At 36.8% G+C, this 25041-nt stretch overlaps 1 protein-coding gene across 10 annotated transcripts in view; it reads left to right on the top strand.

Moving 5' to 3' along the window:
* FCHO2 (FCH domain only 2) overlaps positions 1-24153 on the top strand; it is a 78234-nt gene extending 54081 nt beyond the window's left edge. For 3 of the 10 annotated variants that reach the window (XM_027883419.1, XM_027883409.1, XM_027883400.1), the window contains 11 exons: positions 897-991; positions 4223-4729; positions 5336-5439; positions 8701-8830; positions 13233-13344; positions 13954-14109; positions 15047-15179; positions 17934-18133; positions 18969-19033; positions 21467-21631; positions 21872-24153. In XM_027883419.1, the coding sequence (XP_027739220.1) occupies positions 897-991; positions 4223-4729; positions 5336-5439; positions 8701-8830; positions 13233-13344; positions 13954-14109; positions 15047-15179; positions 17934-18133; positions 18969-19033; positions 21467-21631; positions 21872-21894 (1690 nt within the window). In that variant the 3' untranslated portion in view covers positions 21895-24153. Of the gene's footprint in view, positions 1-896; positions 992-4222; positions 4730-5335; positions 5440-8700; positions 8831-9683; positions 10003-13232; positions 13345-13953; positions 14110-15046; positions 15180-17933; positions 18134-18968; positions 19034-21466; positions 21632-21871 lie in introns of those variants that run through there. The other 7 variants (XM_027883440.1, XM_027883429.1, XR_003571187.1 and 4 more) reach the window with 6 other exon arrangements.
* The last annotated feature ends 888 nt before the right edge of the window (positions 24154-25041 follow it).

Here is a 25041-nt window from a genome sequence, read left to right as displayed (position 1 = left end):
CTCAGTAACTCATTAGAAGTAACAGCTGACTCCTATTTAAAGCTAATCATCTATTGCATTATAAAACTTAAGAATTAATTATGTAACAATGGAGATTTCTATAAACTTGTTTACCCCTTCAAATACACTTGCTTTACTGTGATCTGTCTCAGTTGATATTTATAATTACATGATTATGCAAGATTTTTTTTTTAATTAAATTCTCAGTTTTTAAATAATACATATTTAGTTTCTGTTCTATAGTGTTACATGGTAAAGAGTTTAAGATTGCAACTTCCAAGTTGCATCCATTGCTTATATGTATATATATACTGAAATAAATGGATTTAAAGATGTAGGTCGCCTTGAAAATGACAATCATTTAACTGATATTATGAAGTATGCCTACACAGAAACTTGCACCAAGGTGTCAATTCCAATAGTCTCCTTATATGTAAATCAGTTCTTTGACCTGCAATTTGTATTTCTCCTTTTAGATGCAAAGAATAACTAATATGGACAAATTTGTCAAATGTTTTTATCATATTATTGAGGGACTTTTTACAAGAGCATGTAGTGATAGAACTAAGAGTAAGTTTATATTAGAAATAAGGAAGAAATTCTTTTCTGGGAGGATGGTGAGGCACTGGAACAGGTTGCCCACAGAAGTTGTGGATGCCCCATCCCTGGAAGTGTTCAAGGCCAGGTTGGATGGACCTCTGAACTACCTGGTCTAGCAGAAGGTGTCCCTGGCCAGGTTAAGGTGGTTGGAACAAGATTTTTAAAGATCCCTTCTAACCCGAACCATTCTGTGATTATTATTTTTATTACATTGTGAAACTACTGTTGAAGTTTATTTTGATTTTTATAAATGTATACATCTTTTATTTATATTCCAATTGTAACTCTTAAAATAGAAAGGGGAACAGTGACCTCCTGGCATGGGATCCACTCTTCAGCAGTTCTCTTGAATCTTCCTCTTCAGTTTCCTTGGCATCCTCGTACTCCTCAGGTAAAATATTTGATAGTAAATAATGTTTTCTCTGTATACTTGAGGATGTTCTGGTGTTGTTTTCTTTAGTTATTGCAAGGGGACGTACTTTGACTGTTAAATGAAAGAATTTTATAAAGCAGTGTACTACCTTAGAAGTATTACACAACTGAGGATGCAAGGCTTTCAAGCTAGAGAGCAAGGTGCAAGAGGGAGTACTAGAGACCTTAGGAAAATTCTTTCTTGCTTCTATCCTTTCTTACTTTCCAAGAAGTTGCTTACCACCTAGAATGTAACCCTTTTATGTTCTACTGGTAGGGCTGGGAGATTAAATGGAGGCTGTTGCAGCAACTGTAAGACATGCTGACCTTGCTCAATGGATAGGGATGAGTTTCTGCTTTCCAGGAAAGTTGATTGAGCTTTGTAATATAAAGGCATTTCACAGCTTTGCTGTGAGGAACTTGTTTCCTGTAGTTAAACAATGATTGTTGGATGTGCATAATCCAGGGAGAGATGAATAAAAAGGGCATGACTTAGACATGAATTAAGGTGAGATCCTGAGAGCAAGGGTACTGGGAAGAAAAGGATGGTCAGTGGAGTGTGGGAAGTGGAGTATAAGGGCATGGAGATTTTGGGGTACAGGATATTAGCGTGGGCAGAAAACTGGCAGGCTTTCCTGAAACTTGGTCTTTGCAAAAAATAGTTCCATGATTCCTTTCCATCTACCTACTGTGTATCCCAACCTTTACTTTCTTAAGGCAGACATTTTTTTTCCTCCCACGTGCCTGAGAAGTGTGTTCGCTGATTTTTTTTTTTGAACTAAGTATTCATAATTAAAAAACCATAATAGACCTCTCTTCTTTGTTCATGATTATGGCTTTCTAGCTGTTTTCCTCTGTTCTTGATCATTCTTGAAGATCAGATTGAAGAACAGTAAGGAAAAGTACATATATCAATAGGAAAATTATGAAAAACTGGCATTAATTCTTGGTTTTACTAATGTTCTTTTAGCAAAAATCAGCATCGCTATGTAACTCTTCAGGTTTTAAGTAGAACTTAGTCTTTCACTACAAATTCTTGTCCCTTAGAAGTTACGGTCTTAACAAATCTTGCTTCTAGAATTTGTAAGATTGTCTCATCCTCACTTAGGTTACCAGCTAGTGAATCCATGTGTGATAACACATCTAAGAATGAATTATATAGAGACAGATATTACTGGGATATTCAGAAAAGAAATAGTGCTTTCTCAAAATAATCTGTTTTGCTATCTTTGATCTGGTGTTACAGTCTGCAGAGAAAGGCAAAGAGTACTAAATTTGTTGTGCTGGTGGTTGCTGCTGTATTCAGGTGTTAATTGCTGTGCCAGGATGGGAAGTCACAGTACGTTAGGAAATCCCTCTTGGCAGCAGAACTGTGGAGGAAGTAATCTCTGGCTGATGAATACTGACAGATCTGTTACATCTTCTGTACCGTATCTGGCAGGGAGTCACCTACCCTGGTCCTTGTATCTGTGAGCCTTATGCACAGAGCCCTGGGCTTCACGGAACTTGATGGAATACAGTGTTCTGTGGACATAAGTGTAGATATATCCATGCCTTGGCAAACTTTATTTATTAAATAATTATTTCAAGGATTGTTGTTCTAGGACTTCACAAAGATATTTAGCCTTGTGAAATAATCTCTGGAGTTAAGTAGAAAGTAAGTGTTCTCAAGTATAACAAATTCCAAATATATTTGGGGAAAAAAACAACTGGATTGTTTGTTAAAATACAGTTCTAATGCTTAGAACTGTTAAAATACAGTTCTAATGCTGCAACTTTGTTCTAAAGACTTATAAAAAATACACAACTTTGATTTGATTGTATTTTCCTTTAAATCCATGTTTTATCTTCAACTCAAAGATTCGTGTAAGAATTAGGTTTTTGGAATACATCATATATATGATATAGCATGTCTCACAGATAAGTTTTTTCTTTTTACTGTTTAAACATTTGTTTAGCTCTTGTTTCATAACTGTGTTAATCATTGAACACTCAAACTACCATGGCATTTGAGCAGACAGTGGTTTATGCAGCACAGAAGTGGTCTTTGGTCATCCGTGAATAACCTGCTTTATTAGAAGTTTAAGATAACTTTATCTTGAACAAACACAACACATATTTTTTTTGCCAGCTCTTGATAATGTAAAAATGATTCTTTTTCATTTTCTTCCTTATTTTCATTCCTATTTATTTTTAAAATAGTTTTTAACATTTCCACACTGTTTTTAAATAGGATTTATTGTAGTGTTTTAAAGCCTTTGAATGATATTTAAAATATCTGCTAGAGAGGGAAAACTGTGTTAAAGCTCTAGTGTTTATGTGGACTTGGAGAATGTACTCGTTCATGGCAAAATGGCCACTGTAGAGAGAACAACTGTAATTTTGATCTAAACTTTTAAATGTGTTTCTCTCTTTTTTCATTTTGTATGTCATTCTGCTGTTGCTCCTAGCTCTACCAATCTGCAAGATGTTGAGAATTGCCTAACCTTGCATTTTCTGCTTCTATTGTCATCTCATGCAACAGGCAACAGCAAGTGCAAGGAATACTTGTGGAAAACTCATTTTTTCAATAGTCTGAAGACAATAGGATGAGAGAGGAAAAACCTGGGGTGTATGATGCCTCATCCACATTGTTACTGGTTAGACACAGGTTGATAAGACAGAATAAATATCAGACCAGAACATGTGATTGCATGGTCTTCACTCACCTGAAAGCCAGTTCGGTTGGGCCTTTCTTTTACAAGTGTTTGGGCTAAGAGGACCAAAATGTTTGGAAGGATAGATTTGATTAAATAACTTTGAAAGAAATTAAAAGCAGAAAGCTGTAGAGAGGAAACAAAAATGGATTAGGATGCAAGAAGGAAAAGACAAAGATGAAAGAAAATTAAATCACAGCAGGGAGGATGTAAAAGGAATAAAGAAAGTCGTGAGAAGTAGAGCTTTAAATGGAGAGATAGACAATAAATTATTTTTTATGTACTTGAAAAATGGGAAGTGACATGGTTGGCAGTATGAATAAAGTACATGTGATATGTCACTAGCCCTTTTTTTTCTTTTATTTGTAAGTGGGGGGATTTTTAGCCTAGTAGAGCAATTCATTTTCATGATGGCTAGTAATCCTCCTGCAGTGGCTATTGAATACTTTTTTGAATATTGAAAGTTTTATCTTTTCAGTATTGTTCGTAGTTTCAATTCTTTCTTTTTCCTTCAGCTACCCTAAAAGAGCACAGTAGGAGCTCCTCCTCATCTACCACTGATTTGGCTGGGTGTAGAGTATCTCAGTCTTTGCTTGGACACCAGACAGATTCTGGGTCTACAAGCCCATCCTCACCAGACTTTATGATTAGCACTTTGTGCAAATCTGGTGTTCCAGCACCATCAGGGAGTACCAATACTTTACCCTGTGTTTCACGGTCTCAGAGTCAGTGGATTTCCTTTGCTGATGAACTTCTTACAATTAGACACACAAGCACAGACAAGAAGGAACCCCAAAGATTGCATTTTAAAACTGAAAATGCCTGCCTTGCCTCTTCTGCTTGGCTTGGGAATTCTTCCAACAGCTGTGCTTCTGAGGATCAAAGTGACCTTTTCAGTAACACTGTATGCCTTGAACAATTATTCATTGAAGAAACTGGCACTGCTGCTGAAATATCTTCCGCATCATCTTCAACACTACTGGACTATAGTTTAGTGTCTTCTTGTGCTCATACAAATAAGGGTATGGCAAGCATGCATTCTGTACTGCTCTTTGCTAATAACTGACTACAAAAAGTGAGCTTTGGACTCATTTTTCTTTTTGTTATGAATGCTCACCCTGATGTTAAAATTAACACATTTTCTTACTTAGAATGTACTAAACTGCTTGCTAGCACCATTTCCTTGAAAGCTTGGACAATAAAGTAAATATTCACCTTGAAGCAAGAAGAAAATTCAAATTATTCATTTAAAGGCATTGCTTTCTCTTAACTATGCAGTGTTGCTTTTCTAGAAATGGCATTGTATTTTTGTGGGATGTTAGACAGCAGTGACATCTCAAAGATTAACTGATTGAATTTGCAAAACCAATTATTTTTACATACAAACCCCCATGACTGCTTGGTATAAAATCATTTAAGAGCAATGAGAAAGCCCATGATGCTATTTTTCAAGTAACTTTCAGGGTATCACCTGGCACTATTTTAAAAGCACTTACGATTAGTGTGAAATCTTAGACCATCACACTTGTAAAATAGGAAATTCTAGTTATTCTATTCCAGTTATTCTATTCAAGTAAGTATTTATGTGATCTTTTAATACTTGTTTTCTTGAATTTGCTTTCTTCCAGCAAGGCCCACCACTCCTCTTTCTGCAGGCACCATAGTACCCCCTCCAAGGCCTGCTTCAAGACCAAAGCTGACTACCGGGAAACTTAGTGGGATTAATGAAATAGTATGTATTGATTGTTTGTTGTTTTACGGGTTTTTTTGTTCTCTATTGTGACTTGATTTCCAATACACCATTTATTTATACTGTTATTCTGTAAGTGGAGTTACTTTCCAACCAATGTTCAAAGAATTACATAAGCAGATTTTCCACATTGCCAGATAGGCATGGAAATTGTTTATGACAATTATGTTATTAGAACAGGTAATTCTTAACTGAAATACAAAGGTCCAAAACATAATTTTTGCATCAGCTGAATGTTCTTAATTGAGTAAATCAATAATTTGCTCAATAATGTGCTCATCCAAAAAGGATGGCACATGTATAAGATTGAAGTTTTCAAAATGTGAAATACTAGCAAAGTTATTTACAATGCTCCACTGATTTACGGATACCATCAATGCTTTGGGGAATAAGTGGTATTAAATATATCTTTACCAGTCATGTGTTGACAAAAGTATCCCTGCTGTGGCTTCTTCCTGCCCTTGTTGCTGGTTGATGGAGAGGGGAGGTGGTAGATCACAGCAGTTGCCCATCAGAATAGTGAGAGATTGCATGCTGCCTGCATCTGCTCACTGCCTACAGTGCAGGTTCACCAGCCAGTAAGGAATGTGGTAAAGAATTCAAATACCCAAACAGCTTGTCAGACCAGGCCATACTTAATTTCCTTTGTGATTATTAGTATTTTGTGTATTTCACTTGACTTACTGGCTTGGAAAAATTTTCCTGTGGTCAGATCCTCTTTTATTTCAAAGTAGCAAGGTCTAAGGATAGCTACAATTTCAGAAGAATTTGTAAGGGCAAGCTAGAACTTTTTTCACTTATGAAGACTGCAAAATGCCTTCTCCAGAGGCTTAATTTTTTTTTCCCTTCTGCAGTCAGAGGAAGTTGCAGAGGGAGAGCTGTGCTATCTCCTTCTGTTGTGCTGGAGAGAGTTAACTCACAAACAAGTACAGGGCCCTAGCAGCCCAGAGAAGGCAGGAAAGACAGGGAGGAGAAGGCAAAAAGCCCTGGAGAGGGTGGGGCCTTGCCTTTTCTCCCTGGGGCCCAGTGCTTCTACAGTACTGTGAGGTTTTTGTAAGTTTTTCATGTTCTGGCCTTCTAAATAAACTTTTTGAATTCTTTCTACTGCCTTGGCATTTCTGGGGATACCTGCATATCTTACTTTACACAAGGTACTGTCACCTAGTTCTTGTTATAAATAAAATTCTGATCTCATGCTTTGACAAAACTTAAACATTTTCAAACTGTTTTGCTTTTCTGTACGGTCAGAATAGAATTCATTTTGAGATTCTTTTCTCATTCCAATACAAAATGTGAGTAATTGCTCTCAGTTTAAGGAATCTGTTCTTCACGTCATCATAATCAAATAAAAGAACTTATCTGGTAGTGTTCTGCTATAAAGTATGATCCTGCACAAAGCTACATTCATTTCATATTGTTGTTTTAGAAATAGACTATTATCCAGATACAAGTGGGAGATTGTCAGTTGTCTTCATTATGCATCAACTCCTTTTACAATTCCCACAGTCCATCACAGCCACGTACCCAGCAATAAGTGCAGTAGAACCGGAGTGGAAGGAGTAGCGGGGAAGGAGTTACTGTGACATCCAACTGATAAGGGGAGGGAAGCACCCAAGATTCATAAATGCTTATGGTTGAGAGAAATAAAAAAAGTCTGAGGGTCCACAGAAACTCACGAAGCTTTATTATTGAATTATACATTTGGCATGGAGATAGGTATGCTTGTCCCTGACTTACTATACAAGCATCTGGCAATGGGCTTTGGATAAAGTGATAGGATAAAAAGGAAGAGAGAAAGGAAGACATTAAGTAAGGAGGAATAGAGAGAAACAAAGAGAGAAAAAGAGATCATCAGTCCTGGTTCCAGTGTCAGTCCAGCCAATGCAATGTCCAGGTTCATGGGGATACCACCTGGGCTTGGTGGGGGGTACCTTTTTTATAGATGTTTCCCCACAGGTTTCTCACTTTCTGTGCAAATTAGTTATCATAGGCAGTCTGTTCTTTCAGACCTCTCTGGAAAAGGGTGAGAGGTCTTTGTAAGTCTTGGGTGGTCTTGATCCCCCCCTGCAGTCCATCCTCACTTCTCAGTCTCATTCCTGCCCTTGTGTGGTACTACATTGTGCTTATCTCCAGGAAACAGAGCAAAGATGTTTATCCCATAAGAGTACTTTCCTACTTCCACATGGCCCCTTCTCCAGCCACATCTTGTTCTTTCTCATGGCTTGTTATTACTTACAATCCTTGATTGTTACTGACAGTCCTTGTCAGTTATTACCAACAATCCTTGGTGGGCTGCACAGCCACCCAGCTATCTGTGTTTTAGACATTAGTCCCTTATCTTCTGGGATTCTACAATTACTCCGCCCAAATGATGCTTCAGGGTTTCCAGTACATTTCAAGATAGGTTAATCCCAATATCATCATTAGTTAAATACCTTAATAGTTCAGTGAATCATGAAACCATCCAAAAGTCTAGAATGGAAGAGACTTTAAGTTTCCTAGGCCAACTTGCTTAAAAAAGGACTGACTTCAAAATTACATCAGATTGCTTAGGCACATGCTGAGTTCTAAAAATCTCAAGTGGGAGATTTTACAATATGGCAACTTGTACTAGGATTTAACTAAAAGGTTGGAAGAAATAGTTTTTCCCAAAGCTCAGCTGAAATTTCCTTTGCTATAGCTCTTACATCTGTTAGTAGAAGAGCCTGACTCTGATTTCTTTGTGTACCTGCTTTTGCGTAATGAAAGACTGCTACTAGATACCTCCTTAGGTTTCTGTTCTCCAGGCTGAACAAACCCTGATCCTTCAGCCTGTTCCTCTCTCTTCTGTACTCCAGTCCCAACTATTTTAGTAGCCTTCTGCTGGTCTTACTTCCAATTCATTCGTAGCTTTGCTTTAGCTTTCTAAATCCATGTTCACTGCACACATGCACAGTAGTCTGTAGTCTTAGGTTCCAATACTGTGTTATATCACTATTATTGACAGGGGGCTACATAATCAAATATATTAGACTTGACTACTCCATCCAGAAAAATTATAATCTATGAAATAACGGAATTCATTCCAATGAAAAATATGAGTTCTTTGTTTTACACTTAAAACTAAGGTAGACAAAACATTAAAAGAACTATGTTGAGAAACATTATGAAATGATTGGGAAGTGAAACTTTTCTATTTACAGTCCTTTTTTTGTGTCTTTAAAAACCACTTTGTGTCATATTCTTGTAATCTCTTTTGTTCAGCCTAGGCCATTCAGCCCTCCATTGACCTCTAATTCAAGTCCACCTCCAGCAGCTCCTTTGGCACGTGCAGAGAGCATTTCTTCTATATCCTCTTCTGCTTCTCTTAGTGCAGCAAACACACCTACCGTTGGTAAGTTTAATTAACCATTTTATCTTATTTTAGAAATAGGATAACTCTACTACTAAGTTGCACCTGTTGGGAAAACCATTTGTTGGAGTTAGTTTCTTCATATGCAAGTCTAGGTCCTTCAAGCATAATTTGCCACACCTGCTTGTAAATGACATTGAGAGATATGAAAGTGAATTCAATTAGATTAGACCGCAGAATCCAATTATAGCATGCTCTTTAGGAAAATATTATTCAAAATTAATATTCAGTTAATTCCTATTTGGTATGCTTGTATATCCATCAAGTACAATATGTTATCATGTATTTTTTCAGAAGATGTTATTATATAGGTGCAGAAATATTTTGGGATGCAGAAAAATTTTAATGAATTTAAAGGTTCATAAAAGTGAGTTCTTTTATGCTCTTTTAATTTAATTTGTCGTCCTTTAATTCCAGTTTCAAAAAAATTAATCTAATGCATCTTTTTCTTCAAGTTAGTTAAGTATATTAGGTAAACAGAGATGTTAGTAAAAGCAAAACAAACAACTAAGCAAAAAAGATTAAGATGAGGAGCTAATTAGACTTCATGTGTTGACACTAATTTCAGGTTTTCTCTTGTTTCTAAAGGATAGTGCTTCAGTTTTGATATTTGGTTACAACAAATGAAAAGGAGACGTATAGAGGTCTTTTTAGTTAATGGGGGTTTTGTTAGGTTGGGGAGGGCAGTTGGGATTAAAACATTTTAACTTGTTTATGTAGTAGACTTGAATTGTTTCATTCATGAACACTATTACCTCTCTAGTCCCAAGTTAAATGAGATTCTCAAGGTATTGTTATCTGTGAAGGTTACTGATGCCAAGCATTCCTCACTCAGGCTTAGCAGCTCAGGAGAGAATTTCTGCAGCTTCCAGCGGGAGTTCTGCACTGAAAGCAATGCAGCTGTTTCCACCTTGTTCTACTAAGTTCTGCCCAGCCGTAGCTCCTACAGTTTAGTGTACACCAGTTTCACAAATGCTGAGACGCATCCCAGAAAGACAACTGATATTTTGGTTGCCAGGTCCATCCAGGCTCATATCCTCAGGCCTCAGCTCTGGTGCCAAAAATTTGGGGCAGGAGCATCAATATCCCCAGCTCTCAGTGTGTGCATGTTGTTGGAGGCAGTGACAGAGTGAAATCATGAGGTGAGGGAGGAGGTAATGAGGTGTGTGCTGACACCAAGGCTTGACATGGTTATTACTCTGGACTAGGAAAAATAAATAAGACCAGTTCCATCTGCACTGACTGTATGAAATAGTCCTGGAAAAAGGGGAAGGTCAGAGCAGAGAGCTGAAAGACTTTGGGGCATGAGAATACACTCTACAATACTGTATGAATTCTTTTGACTTTTGCACAGTCCAGTGTTTCCTGTACCCCATTTGTCCTGAATAATGGAGAGTTGACTCTAATTATCTTTTTCCAAGAGAACTTTAAGGCATGCATAATTGAGTGTTTCTTTTATGCTTTAGCCTTAATTTAATTTGTGAAGTATTTTTTAATATTTTAATTTTTAACATCTATTTTTCCTTGAAATATTTTGTTTTCTTGCAATGTTTTGTTTAATTTAAATGTAATAGAGGATGCTCTTTTGATTCAAAATCTTCGTACAATTGAAAAGCTTTGTGGGACACCACCAGGTATTGTACTCAAAGCAGATTTATGTCTCAACTAATCATCCTAATTCACTACCTCTAATAAAATGGTATTTCTTTTGAAACAAATTTCTCTAGATGGTATCTGGCAGATACAAATAGCTTGAAATCTCAACTACTTAACAAGTTATATGTTGCTCAGATCACCAAAACTTGATATAACCACTTTTATATAATGTAATCTTCTGCCTGTCCGCTTCCCTGCTCTGCAGACAAGCTAAAACATTCTTCCTGATGTCTAATCTGAATCTCCCCTGGCACAGCTTGAGGCCATATCCTCTTGTTCTGTCACTAGTTTCCTGGGAGATGAGGCTGACTCACACCCTTACTCCTTTCAGGTTGCTGTAGAGAGTAATAAGGTCTCCTCTGAGCCAGGCTGAACAACCCCAGCTCCTTCAGCTGCTCCCCATAGGACTTACTCCCTAGACCCTTCATCAGCTCTGTTGCCTGTCTCTGGACACATTCCCGCACCTCAATGTTCTTCTGGGAGTGAGGGGTCCAGAACTGGACACTGTTTTCAAGGTGCAGCCTCACCAGTGCTGAGTACAGGGGCACAGTCACTTCCCTGGTCCTGCTGGCCACACTATTTCTGCTACAGGCCAGGACGCCATCGGCCTTCTCAGGTACCTGGGCACACTGCTGGCTCATTGCCAGCCACTATGGACCAGCACCCCCAGGTCCTTTTTCTGCCAGGCAGCTTTCCAGCCACTCTTCACCCAGCCTGTAGCGCTGCCTGGGTTTGTTGTGACCCAAAGGCAAGAGCTGGCACTTGGCCTCATTAAATTTATAGCAATTTATTTGTTTCAATTTATTGGTTTTTAGGAGAATGCATAGATTTTTATGAATCAAAGGGTTTACCAACAGTGGGAACAGAGCAAATAAAAGAAGATATCTCGTTTGTAATCCTCCAAATAAACTCAGAGAAGTAAATATTGCTGTGGTGTTCCCTAAAAAAAAGTAAAAGCAATGTTAGTATTTCTAATGAATTTCACTCTTCAGTCAAGAAAACAGTATTTGTTTTTTACCAATAGAAATATAATCAGTATATCTGCATTACTCGCATGATAATCAAATGTCAATATAAAAATTTACACAAGGCCATTAAGTAAAAGATTTTAAAATAATTTATACACTTGTATACAAGGTAATCCTCTCTGTTCTGCAATTGTTAGTTGTTCCTTAGTAAACTGGGGGAAAAAGACAGTAGAACAGCTCAGCAACTGTAGTGCTGCCTTCATTGAGTGCATATTTTGGCTTTAGTGAAGAATAATCCTGGAGTTCAGTATTTCATCAAACAGAATTCCTAGTGATGGATAACTCTTTATTTTATTGCATGTCTGCTTCTTGAAATAATGATTTCTGTAATCACAGCTTTTATTGGTCACTTTCAGGGAGAGAAAAAACTTTGGAAACATGATCCATGTATTGTCTAGCTACTGTTTACACTGAAAAAAAATAATAAGTCAGTGTTTTGTAGCCAGCATCATAATAGTTCATTCTTCTCAGAATTTTTTGTTTTCAACACTTTTGACTAGATCTTTTTGATCTAAGGAGGCCTAAATGTTGCACAAATATTTTCCTGGTGCTGAGAAGTATTCTGAACATTTTACTACCTTAAACAAGAAATTATGAGGTATGAGAGTGAGGTATGAGGTAGAATTGAACCAACTTCTGTCTTTTGCTCTCTTTTTGTTACTACTTCGTTTACTTATCTCTGAATTAAAGGTTTAGTATGAGATATTAGTTCCTCTGTGAAGAACAAGATCACAGCTTCCTTTTTGCTTCTGAAAGAGCTCAGAAAGGACAGCCAGTGTTTTAAAGTAAATAGGTTTAATTTGCCATGAGCAGTATTATACAGAAGCATTTTGTTTCTGCTTTATGGTATGAAAGAGAAATTTCTCAATTTGCTTATGAAAAGATGAAGATTGTGCCTCCTTTGTGTAGATAATATTATGTGGTACAGGCCACTTCAGCAGTGGGACAAAAAAAATTAATAAGATGCTCTCTACTACACTGCTTCACTAATAAAAAAGACAAAACTTCCAGTACTCTTTTATATTCAGTACACATGTAGAAAATTTGTGAAAAATAAAATCCAGTGACAACCTATTTCATGAGTTGTATATGCACATTTCAAAATGCCTCAACGTGAGATCTCAGTTGATTTTTATATTTCTGTATTGGAATTGTGTTGTGCCAAATAAAAAAAAAATTAGGACTTCTCCAACAATTTCTGCTTGAGAATTGTAATGTTAATTGGCTGAAAAGGTTAAAAGAAATGGTTCACTTATGTGGGGTAATACTGATGTATTTGCATTCGAGTTCATTCTTACTGTAAGTAAATTCTTTGCATTTCTATGACCATTTTATCATATATTTTTCCATACGAAAAGCATACAGTAGGGTTTTTTTTAAAAATCATTCTAATCAATGTTTATTTCCTTTGGGTCTGTTGACTTCACTTTTACCAGTGGCCATTTTAATGCAGTGTTCCTCTGCCTCCTATATATTTCCTTGTGTCTGTCTACATTATCTACTGATAGTCCTGTGTTCCTGATTGTGCAATTGTACTATACTATTTTTATGTATGTCTACACACTTTTCAAGTAATACTTCAGATGCTACTGTGACCTGATGGCAGTAACCTCTTGTGAAAATTACAGATGTAGTCAACCGTTCTGAAATCTATTGCTAAGGTTTTTGGAAATTAAATCTATACACTATATGTATTCTAGGTGTTTCACGTGGTCCCAGCCCTGTCAGCCTTGGAAACCAGGACATCTTGCCTGTTGCAGTAGCCCTTACTGAATCTGTTAACGCCTACTTTAAAGGAGCAGATCCCACAAAGTTAGTTAAATAGTGAATTGTTTTGAATGTAATAAGTTACAATAAGAAAACGCAGTGAGTCTACTTGTTATATTTGGGGGGAATATGTAATACATTAGGCGGGGGATTCAAAGTGGGGTTTTATCCCCCTGGTATGAATGACAAGAGTGGCTAATTGCTCTGTGCTGGCCTGCATCCTACTATGAGTTCATATATACCTGCTTTATAGAAATGTGTTCTCACTGAGAATGTCAAGGATTTTTATCATAGTCAGGTAGGTGCTACCTGTAAATTTGGGCAGATATAAGCACTTCATTCCGTCTGTCACATCCCTCGCTATGCTATTTAGGCTTGCCTAAGCATAGCTGTACCATGTTTTCAAAGCCCAAAAAATATCCACCAAGACTACTGTATGCCTAAGCAGTTAAAACTTTTTTTTTCTTTCATTATTTCATCTTATTTCCAAGTTGAAAGTGACAGTACATTGTCACATTACTCTCATTTGAGATTGATTTTCTGGTTTTAATTCAGTTTGTCAGATTGTGAAAATACAATGGTTGCTTTAAAATTAGTATTAAAACTAGGCAGTTGATGAGCTGCAATGAAACTGATGTTTTCATTTTCTTCTAGATGTATTGTGAAGATTACTGGTGATATGACAATTTCATTCCCAAGTGGGATTATTAAAGTCTTCACCAGCAACCCATCTCCTGCTGTGCTCTGCTTCAGGGTAAAAAACACAAGCAAACTAGAACAGATTCTTCCAAATGCACAACTTGTATACAGGTTTTGTATTTTCTTTTTTTTAATAACTTTAAACTATATGATTTGTAAAATATGAGTTGTATGTGTAAATCAGAATTCTTTACAGTCTGGTTCGTTTACTTACATATAATTATTTTATTGAATTAAGCTTTTTCAGCTTAGTTCTCTCCACTGTCACCATTAAGAATCTCAGTGATTACTGGCCTTGAGACTTGTACTGATATAACAGGAGCCATAAAAATATTTTGTAAATGTAGCTGTGTTCCTACATGCATTTTATAAATTATTTCTATATACAGTAGTAACTATGGTAAAACTAAATGATGAAACAGTAGCCTTAAATGGAAAACAAATAGTAGGAGCCTTAAATGTAAAACAAGTAGTAGGAGCTATACCTACTCTTATTTGTCACCTACGAGTGTATTTTTAAGCCAAATAATTTCTGCACTAATCAGATTCATTACATAACCATCTCTCAGATGTGTAGCAGCGTGCTTGGGAGAATTTGTAAGAAAAAAGTTTGCCAATTGAGTAGGGTAATTGTTGAAATCACACTTGGAGATATTGCTTTTAAAAATTAGGAAAAGCTGGAATTTTTTAGCAGAGATATGTTCCAGGTGAACAGTTTCCATTTCATTTATTGGAGAGATTTTTTGAAAACTAGTTAAATGCTTTTAAATGCAGAATTTTTTAAATTACTGAAATAATGAATCAAACCATATGCACCTATTCTTTTGTATTTAATTTCATGTTGATCATTCATACCTAATGAATGATTCATACATTAAATTTAATTGCTGTTTGACATGACAATTTTAAAACTGAAATGTTAGCAGAACTGTATTTGACATAGTGAATTATACTGAAAAAGGACTTTTTGCAACAGAAGTTAAAATGTCTAGTATTCTTGTTTGAGTGGTGTAATACATCACTCCTAATTGGTGATCTTTCTTTGTAGTGATCAGTCACAAAGTGACTCCAGTACTAAGGATTTTTGGATGAACATGCAAGCTATAACTGTCTACCTCAAGAAATTATCAGAGCAGAATCCATCTGCATCCTATTACAATGTGGATGTTTTAAAGTATCAGGTAAACACTTTTTTCCTTTGGAATTTTTTAAGGCATTCCAGATCTGATATCTACCCCAAAATTAAAAGAATCATTCTTTGTCTGCCAGAATGCAGATGAACTGTCATCCCACATCTAGACCAATTCTGGGTATGTCACTGCTTACAATGCCTAGACTCTGCCCAGGCTTAGCACATTCCTGCTATGCTTCATGTCATTCATTTGGATTCAGGACCTGTTTCAGCTTGGTTATGCATCTGTCCAATTCATGCATACAAGCTTCAAACACTGCTTTTTTTTATATATTAGCAAAATCAAATTTTTCTTTAAGATTTGGTGGGGGCTTGTTTTAGTTTGTACTTATACTGTCTTTGATTTTGTAATTGCCTAAGTTTTGGATGCTGTAGGTGATGAATTTTAATATATGGTAATGGATTCCAACTGAAAGAGAGTAGGTTTAGATTAGGTGCTGGGAAAAAATTCTTTGCTTAGAGGGTGGTGAGTTACTGGCACAAGTTGCCTAGAGAAGTTATAGATGCCCCATCCCTGAAAGTGTTCAAGACCAGGCTGTATGGGCCTTTGAGCAACCTAGTCTACTGAAAGTTACCTGTGCCTATGGTGAGGGAGGGTTGCCACTATTTGCTTTAAGGTCCCTTCCAACCCAAACCATTCTGTGATTCTATCTGAGAACATATGACATTCTGACTTCTCACAGTATAATAAAACAGGAGTAGTCAGAATGGATTTACTAAGGGAAAGTCATGCTTGACCAAGCTGACAAACTTCTGTGATGACATAACTGCCCCAGTGAATGAGGGTATAGCAGTAGATACTGTCTACTTAGACTTCAAGAGGGCTTTCAACTCTGTCTCCCACTAAATCCTTGTAGAGAAGTTGGTGAAGTACAGGCTGGATGAGCAGACAGTGAAGTGAAGTGAAAACTGGCTGAACAGCTGGGCCTGGCAGGTGGTGATCAGTGGCATGAAGTCTAGCTGGAGGCCGTTAACCAGCAGTAAACCCCAGGGGTCAATACTGATTTTACTGTTTAATAGCTTCATTAATGATCTGGATGATGGGGCAGTGTACCCCTGGCAAGTTTGCTGGCAACAGTGAACAGGAATGACCCTCTGGATATACCAGAGTGTCATTTTGCCCTCCAGAGGGAGCTCAGCAGGCTGCAGAAATGGGCTGATAGCAATCTCACGAAGTTCAACAAGAAGTGTACCTGGGGTGGAACAACTCCATCCAGCCAGATGGAAATCAGCTTGGCAGAAAAGGACCTGGGAGACACTGTTGAACATGAGCCAAACAACCTGTCCTTGCTGCAAAGGCAGCAGATGGTCTCCTGGGCTCCACTCAGCACTGGTGAGGCCACCCTTGGGAGTGCTGTGTCCAGTTCTGGGTTGCCCATTGCAAGTGAGACCGGAGAGGGAGAGGGCTCAGTGAAGAGCCACAGAGATGGTGATAGGACTGGAGTATTTCTCCCATGAGGAAAGGCTGAGAGAGCTGGGACTCTTTAACCTGGAGAAGGGAAAGTTCAGGGAAATCTCATCAATATTTATAAATACCTTAGGGAGAACACACAGAGAACAGAGCTGGGCTGTTTCCATTGGTGCCCAGTGACAGAACCAGAGGCATGCTGAAGCACAGCAAATTTCCTTTGAACAGCCAGAAACATTTTTCTCCTCTGAGGGTGACTGAGCACTGGCTGGTTGCCTAGGGGGGTGGTGGAGTCTCTATCCTTGAAAATGTTCAGAAGTTGTCTTCACATGGTCCTGGGCAGCTGGTTCAAGATGGCCTTGCTTGAGCAGGAGAGTTGGACCAGACAACCTCTGGCCATTGTGTGAATCAGTGAGATGATGTTCTTCTGGCTGTTAATAAAAAGCCTTTGTGAATATTCAAGACAGACTCACCTCAATGGAGAACAGGGATTTGCCTGCACTGAAATGTCTGGATATCTGAGACAACTGTACCCACAAAAACACCCTGAAAATAAGCTGTCAGTCTACCTATTCATACCACTGTAGTTTCCACATCCTCCCAATATGTTTAAAATCTTGGTATACTGAATCTACAAAAAGCATGTTAGACACAGAATTCCTGAGAAAGATGGAAGGAACCAAACATTTCTTTGGTTTGCTGAAATAAATACAGTGGATTCTTCTTGGAAAAAAGAGGCACTGGCACAAAGAAGCCCAAGCAGATAGAAAAGGCTGCCAAGTAAAGGTGAGTGTGCACCACGACATAAAAGCTTCCTCAAGTAGGCTGAGAATGTGGTAGAGATGCATCAGGGCAATAGCACAAGCTTAGCCACAGAAGTGGCATTCAGCCTTCTGCAGCAGGAAAATAATGCTTTGAACAGGTAAGAACTATTTTGCTGGTTGCCTGTCCACTAATGACAGGTGTTGCCTTCTGCTGCTGGCTGCTTGGGCAGCTAAACTGGCATGGCACACAACTGCTAAGGGTGAAGTCATTTTGCTGTAAGCATGCTTGTGTAAGGCAGAACACAAGACAAAACCAAAGATTATAGAAGACGATAAAAGTAAGAAAAGGAAGGAACCTCATAGGCCAAATTTTTAATTTTAAAATTAAAATAACAAAAATGCCTTTTGGCTGCAGCATTCTTCAGAATTCTGTGATAAGGACTCTAATGATCAATTGTTCTCTTGATATTTTGTCAGCATTTGGAGTTATATTTGTTACTATCATCCCTTATTTCTGCCTAAAAGGGAAATATTTTAATTCAGCTGGTTTCAATGGTTTGTTCTTTTACAGGTATCTACGAATGGCATACAGTCTACTCCATTGAATCTTGCAACTTACTGGAAATGTGATGCTAGCACTACTGATGTGAGAGTGGATTATAAATACAATCCAGAGTCGATGAATGTGCCTGGTATGCTGTCTAATGTCCAGGTTGTGGTACCAGTAGATGGAGGAGTAATAAACATGCAGTCACTTCCACCTGCAAAATGGTAATTTTAATACTTTTCAGTATTCTTTTCAGATTCATTTCAGTGCATTCATTGGTGTCATAGCCCAAAAAATTTCACAGGAAAAAACAGCAATATTTGTAGCATCAGGTGTCTAGACATCTTCTGGTCTGAAATAGATCATGTGCAGCTAGTTTACATTGGCTAAATGTGAGCATTTCAGTCCTGCTGCATCAATGCCAAGAGCAATTTCAAACCTATCAGCGCTTCATGATGCTCACAGCTACAAGTTGTTGACTTGATGGAAGTGCTGCCAAGTGCTCCAGGAGTTAAAATGCCCTGTCCACTCAGAGACTCTTGTGCTTGGTGCCCTTTTCTGCCCCTTTACAGTGTCTGAAGTTAGCTTAAGCAGTGTGTCACACCAATTAGTTTTACTAGAATGGAAACGGAATAAATTTCATGGTCCCAAGACTCTTACATAGGGGAGAGCAATCAACACTGTCCCCCTCCTACACTGTTATGTAGCATAAGGCATAGCTTCCAAACTACTTCCAGGGTAACTTACCCTTTGAGACTGAACTGCAGAGGATTTTGAATTTTGGAGCCATAGGTGGGGACATAGAACAGTGTTAAATGTGTAAAAAAGTGTTATATAAGATGTATAAAGTATATACTTCTGAGCTTGCTGTTCTGGAACAATGGAGTCGCACCCTTCTCTCTTCCTTTTTTCCTCCTGTAGTTTTCCACAGACTTACCTTAAAATGAGCAAATGTTTCTTCTAGACCTCCATTTAGAAATGTCTGTAACATACCAGTTCAATCAAGGGAAATAATGGGCTAAAACTGGTGCTTACAACTAATTTACTATTCTCTTACAGGAATGCAGACCAGATGAAAGCATATTGGAAAATATCTAGCATTTCAGAGAAGTCTGAGAATGGAGGCAAGTTAAACTTTTTTTTTTGTACAGAAAAAATTTAATAGTAAAAAGGTAATCATCAGAGCTTCTACACCCTCATGCCTCTTTACAAATTTTCTCATGCTGTATCCTGTTTAGCAGTTTGCCGCCTTCTCAGTTAATTGCCTCCTGAGAGATTTCATTAATAGTGAGATGCCAAAATATAAATTTATTAATGAGCTACACAATGGAAAATAATTAAGTCCCCTGAAAGCAGTTAGCTCTAAAATGAAGCTTAGATCAGGTAGGAAATTATTGCACTCATGTTATTTGGAAGTGAGGAGTTATTCAAATGAAAATAGGTTTAATATCCACACATGGATAATTTAAATAAATTAGAAGAAGGTAAGTGGAAGAACTGGAGGCAATAAAAAAAAATCCAGAAGCTGTGTGCTGAGATAGATGATTCTTGACCAGCATTTTGAGTCTTGGTTTTGACCATAATGACTAGCAAAAAAATGAATCCATGCACATCTGCTGAGAGTAGTAATTTATACAGTATTGTGTAAGGTACCAATAGTTGTCCTCTGCTCAGCTGCTTTTCTCTGAGCTCCAGCTGATGTTACAGCCCTTACAGTCTCTGCAGGTGCAATATTTTTCTGAAGTAGTACAGGAACCAAAGGCAAGCACCTCATCACGAAAGCCTCAGTGGAGAAATGAACTATAGTGTAAAGGAAAGGCCTTTATCCTACTAAGAATTTAATAAAGAGCATTGTAAAAGCACAGATTTGCTAGTTTCATATAAAAATCCTGAAAAGGGAAGATGAGTTCTATTCCTGCAAAGGCTAAAAGGTTGTGATTATCATTCAAACAAAATCAGAGAGAATTTTACTGGACAGAGGTGGTTGCTGTAGTCTGGTGGACTTTGTCCTTCATTGACCTCACAGTTCTTTGTCTTCTATTACAATTACATAGAAATAGCTCTCTTTCCCCACCCCCCTTTTCCTTCTCCTAACTGTGCAGCTTCTTTTAAAAGAAAAAAATCATACTGAGAGACAAATGCAGCAGCTTTACACCAGCAGAGCAGCATAAAATTGGCTGTTAGTGATATGGTTTGCATCTAGTGTGTTGACAACACCTGTACATATCCCACCGCTTCAGCTATATTCCTTCTCTTCCCACCATCCTTCTTCCTCTGTTCTTTAAGTATATACATGTAGTACTCTCAATTTAGTGTTTAAGAGGAAGTAACAATATGCTGGTCCTACATTTACAGAAACAGAGGGAGAAGTTGCACAAACATCTTGAAGTCTTGATGGATACTGATAAAATGTTTTGTGTTTTTTTATGGTCCAACATATTATGTAATCTGTCAGTTGGAGAAATAGAACAAACTTAAAAGCACTTGAGTACATGAGTTTCAATACTTACAGTGGAAAGAAGTTCCAGTTGAGTCAAAATATGGCAGACCTACTGAAGAAACAAAATTGGTCTTAAGCTAAATTTATCAAGAACAAGCCACTGCATAGAAGAGTTTAATTTAGTTCCGGCTTTTGCCTCAGTAACATTTCAGTTACTAACTTGCTTCATCCTTTAGCAGTTCCTATTGAGTACGAATAGCAAGTTGTTTTACAGAAGTAAAAATACTTGACACTTGTTATTCCATTATTAATTATTTAAATCTCATTTTTCCCAGCATACTTTGGCAAGAACAAGAAAATATTTGTTTAAAAACTAGAAACTAGTAACAATGTGGGGGGTTTTAAATGCCTTTCATTGCCTACACAAATGTACTTAAAGTAATTTTGAACTATTAATGCTGCGTAATGATATCAAAGTGATAACACTTCACCAGTGTCTCTGAAAAAATCAACTGAAATTTGTGAGGAAAAGTTTAATCAGACCTTTTCTTTATTAGGAAAATAATAATTTCTTTCCTCTGGGTACATTACTGTATAGCTGCATTTCTTTCAATGATTTCATTCATGCACTTTCATCAGACAGATCATGACAACTTTTAAGTATTCTGATGTACTTTCAAATCTGCTTGTGAAAAGCAGATGATATCTACTTAACTATGTATCAGGTAGTTTCTACCATGAGATAAGTGATATTAAGTACTTACAGACCAGCAAATATAAATGATGATTACAGGGACCAATCAGGTATTTTAAGTCATAAGTGATTACTAGGCTGTCTGATGCACACATTCTGTGTGTGTGTTCCTCTTTAACTCATTCACTAATGATTTAAATGTGCATTGTTTTCTTTTTAAATCGTTCAGTGGTCACTGTCTTAAACAGAGTTTTGGAAAAAAAAGACTTGTCCTCTCTTCTCTTTTGAAAATTTGTGTGGGACTGCCAATAGGAATAGATCTCAAAGGTCACAATGTTAGTTACACTTCTTACTACTAAGAATTTTGGGACATCTTTTTGTTCATGCAAAACAACCAGCTTTTCAGTTTTGTTGTTTTTATAGGTTCTGGATCCCTCAGGGCAAAATTTGAACTTTCAGGAGGACCCAGTAAACCTGCAACACTTGCAGTGCAATTCATCAGTGAAGGAAGCACCCTTTCAGGAGTAGATGTGGAGCTTGTAGGCACTGGCTATCGGCTTTCCCTTCTTAAGAAGAGATTTGCCACTGGTAAGACACTTACATGGTTATATATTCCGATTCGTATTATAAATTCTCTAGTGTTAAATTCTAAAATATGATATTGTTAAATGAGTGATGATGTGTAAATAGTTGCTTTTCATTAAAACATCTCTGACAAGTGTTTCATAGGTTTTTTTGTTTTCCGTAGTTACTCAAACTGCTCCAAGGACAGTACTGTCAAAACGTGGTTTATCTACTGACTGCAAAAAACCTGCCTTTGTTTTTCAGGACGGTATATGGCAGACTGCTGATGTACCTGTGAAAGTCATCGGATCAAAGGAGTGCAAGAAACCCACTCACCCTCTATACTTTCCAAACACTATTTTAATACGCATTAATTTTTCCAAAATGTTATTTACTTTGAGGCTAAACTACAGAAAGTAAATGCACTTTTGAAAGTCAATTTGAAAACTTTTTATTACTTTACAATAGCACTGAAGTTAACTTCAACACTGTCTGTAAATGATCAACTACAATATTTGGGAAAATTTGTTAAAAATTTAGTAAATTTATATAGATGAAGTCAAAATAGTAATCCACAGTTGTAATGAAAGTATGAAATTGTATGTTGTACTGTAAACATTAAACCTAAAATGTAGGACAGCAAGTAAGAAATATTTGAGCTTTCCATAAGTAATATTAAATTTTCAGATTCTTTAATTGCCAGCTTTTAATTGCCAGTTTTTAAAGATAGCAGAGGCTAAGTCTCGTGTAGTTCTTCTGTCCACTGATGCCACAAAACCAGCTGACTTAGAGATGTATAAAGGAAAAATAACTTGATTCCCATGTATCATATGTTATTAACATGCAAGTTGTTTTTATATAGGATTTTTTTTTCCCTAAGTGCAATGTGTTACAAAATTGCAAAACACAGCAGAGATTTCCTTCTGCAGTTGGTAAATTTTTTGGGCATTGTGATAGCAATGCTGTAGATTTAATTTATTTTTATATGAATTGCATAACAATTGTGCCTTTCAAAAAAAGCCTGTGCCTATCCAATTTGATATCCATGTGCCTCATTTCCTTTTTCAGAGTTTCACTCTTCATGAAGAAAGCATGATATTTGTATTATACACACAACTTTATAAAAATTCCTTTCACTGGGATTTATTTCAAACGCAAATCTGCAAATAATGGAGTTTGCTTTAAAAGATGTTTAAAATATTGAATTACTTCCTCATGGAGTAATCACAATAAAATGTGGTTGTAGTAAAGGGAGATGCATCATCCAGGACTCAGAAACTTTCATTAAGTAACTTTATTGTCACCAAAGATGAGAATCCTAAAAAATTACTGAAGATAGTCAAAGCAAACTCTAAAAGCAAACAGCATTACTTTTCACTTTGACTGTAAGTCTTTAGACTTTGAGTGCTTTTGGGGATCTGTGATGTGAATGTACTCATAGAACTTTGGGAGGAGTATTTTATGGCAGCATTATGACAAATACTGACTTGTCCATTCATTGTTTTCTATAACTACCAATGTTAATATTTCTGTTGTCATGTAATTTGCTTGCCACAAGCCTAGGCAGAGGGAAGTGACATCATTAATATTTTTTAAAGCAAGTCAGTAATTTAGAAAATCTTCTATGTATTTATATTATCAAGGGGTTTTTTTAGTGCTGAAATCAAAAGCATTGGGGCCATATAATTCAATAACCTTCATAAGGGAATTTCAAATGAATATTCAGAGTACTAGCATCTATTTCAAATTCTCTATTAAAACAGTAAAACATGCTCGAGTTAATTCAAAGCCAGTAGTGACATGAACTGCTGAAGCTTTACAAGAAATTATGCCTTTGTAGAGGCTACACAAATTCTAATGTACACTACACATTTTTGCAGATGAGAATTCCATTGTTAATACTAAGAACATACTGTGCTGTAGATTTGACTGGAAGAGTATATTTGGCTCCTAATTTGCTAATCTTATTGATGGTCAATCTATAACTCCTAAAATGGTACAGTCTTTTTACTGGAATTTAAATTGTAATCTGCTTTGTAATCAAACTGATTAATGTGACAATATTTTATAAATGAAAACCCAAACTGTTATTTCTTTTCTAATCAAGTATTACTTTAATTCCTAAGTTAAATGAAGTAGTTAATGTTTCAGCACTTTTAAACTAGCCTTCATTCAGGTGTTTTCACATACATTTGTGTTGGGTGCAGGTTACAATTTTGAAGCCATACAAGTTTATATCGCATTTTTGTAAAGAAACTCAAGAACAATGTAAAAAGTACATGTAGCTGTCTGATATTAAAAAAAAGTATGTAGCAAGCTGGTTCTTGCCTGTGTATACAGCAATATCCCTTGTAGCTGCCTCCTAAGAAAATTAATTTGTAAACACAACTCTAAAGATCTGAATTTTTATGAATTGTTACTACATCAGACTGTAAATTAGAGCATACAAGTTTATCTTACAAAAATTGTAAATACTTCAGAATTTTCAGAAAATGTTAATTTTAAAAAATTTGCACCCATAATAAACATGTAATATATAATTTAAAGACTGATTTATATTGCCTGTACTTTTGGAGTTAGTTCCACAGATCTTCTAAGCAATAAGGTAATACAACAAAACTATGCCTGTATTGAACATTTTAAAAGTGTTAATTGATTTTTAAGTCATAAAGGGTAGAGATAATTATGAACTCTTTTATCTATTTAAAAACACCACAGAGAAGGTGGGTGGAAAGATGACTTCTGCAGTGAGTTGCGTCCTTATTAAACTGGAATACCTGAGATGTCTGTAATGGCCCATGCCTTTACTCAATATGCTTAATGAATAAATTTGATTAGGCAAATCTGCAGATATTTTTATGAGAAAAATCTTGACTTTGTAGACATGAGCTGCTCTTTTTAAATAGTGCTATCAAATGCTGTACATTCCCTGTCTTTCTTAATAAGCCTGTATTTTGTTGACTCTGCAAGAAAAGAATTAGTGACAAGATTAAAGTAATTCCTCCTGATTTTTTATGTTCCACCAGTCAAAAAGAGTAGGCAGTTTAAGTACTGCTTCACCAGTCCTTCTAAGCTTTGGGCATAGGAGCAAAAGTTCAAACTGAACAAATGTGTTTGAATCTGTTTGTTTCCTACTAATCCCGAGGCTTATAGAAGTTTCATAAATAATGGCTTATTAAATGACTTTCTCAGCTGGTTGAACATCACTGCAATACAGGTACCATCTTGTAACACAGGGAAGCAAATAGTCCAAGGGCTTGATTCTTATCTTCTCCTGGCAGGCAGGAGTGAAGAGTGCAAGTACTCAGTGGTCAGGCTGAGTGGTCCTTCTAACCCAGTAGTCTGTCTTCAGCAGCGGCCAAAGAACAGGCTAGAGCCTCACAGAGCTCACATGACATTTGCTTTCTGTTCCCCCCAGATTCTGAGTTACTGTT

Source organism: Empidonax traillii, unplaced genomic scaffold, assembly GCF_003031625.1.
Source record: "Empidonax traillii isolate 1590-97213 ecotype Southwest subspecies unplaced genomic scaffold, ASM303162v1 scaffold8:size5222938, whole genome shotgun sequence".
Taxonomy (NCBI): Eukaryota; Metazoa; Chordata; class Aves; order Passeriformes; family Tyrannidae; genus Empidonax; species Empidonax traillii.
Note: the sequence above shows the minus strand (reverse complement) of the source record. Positions and strands in the feature narration are given on the sequence as shown.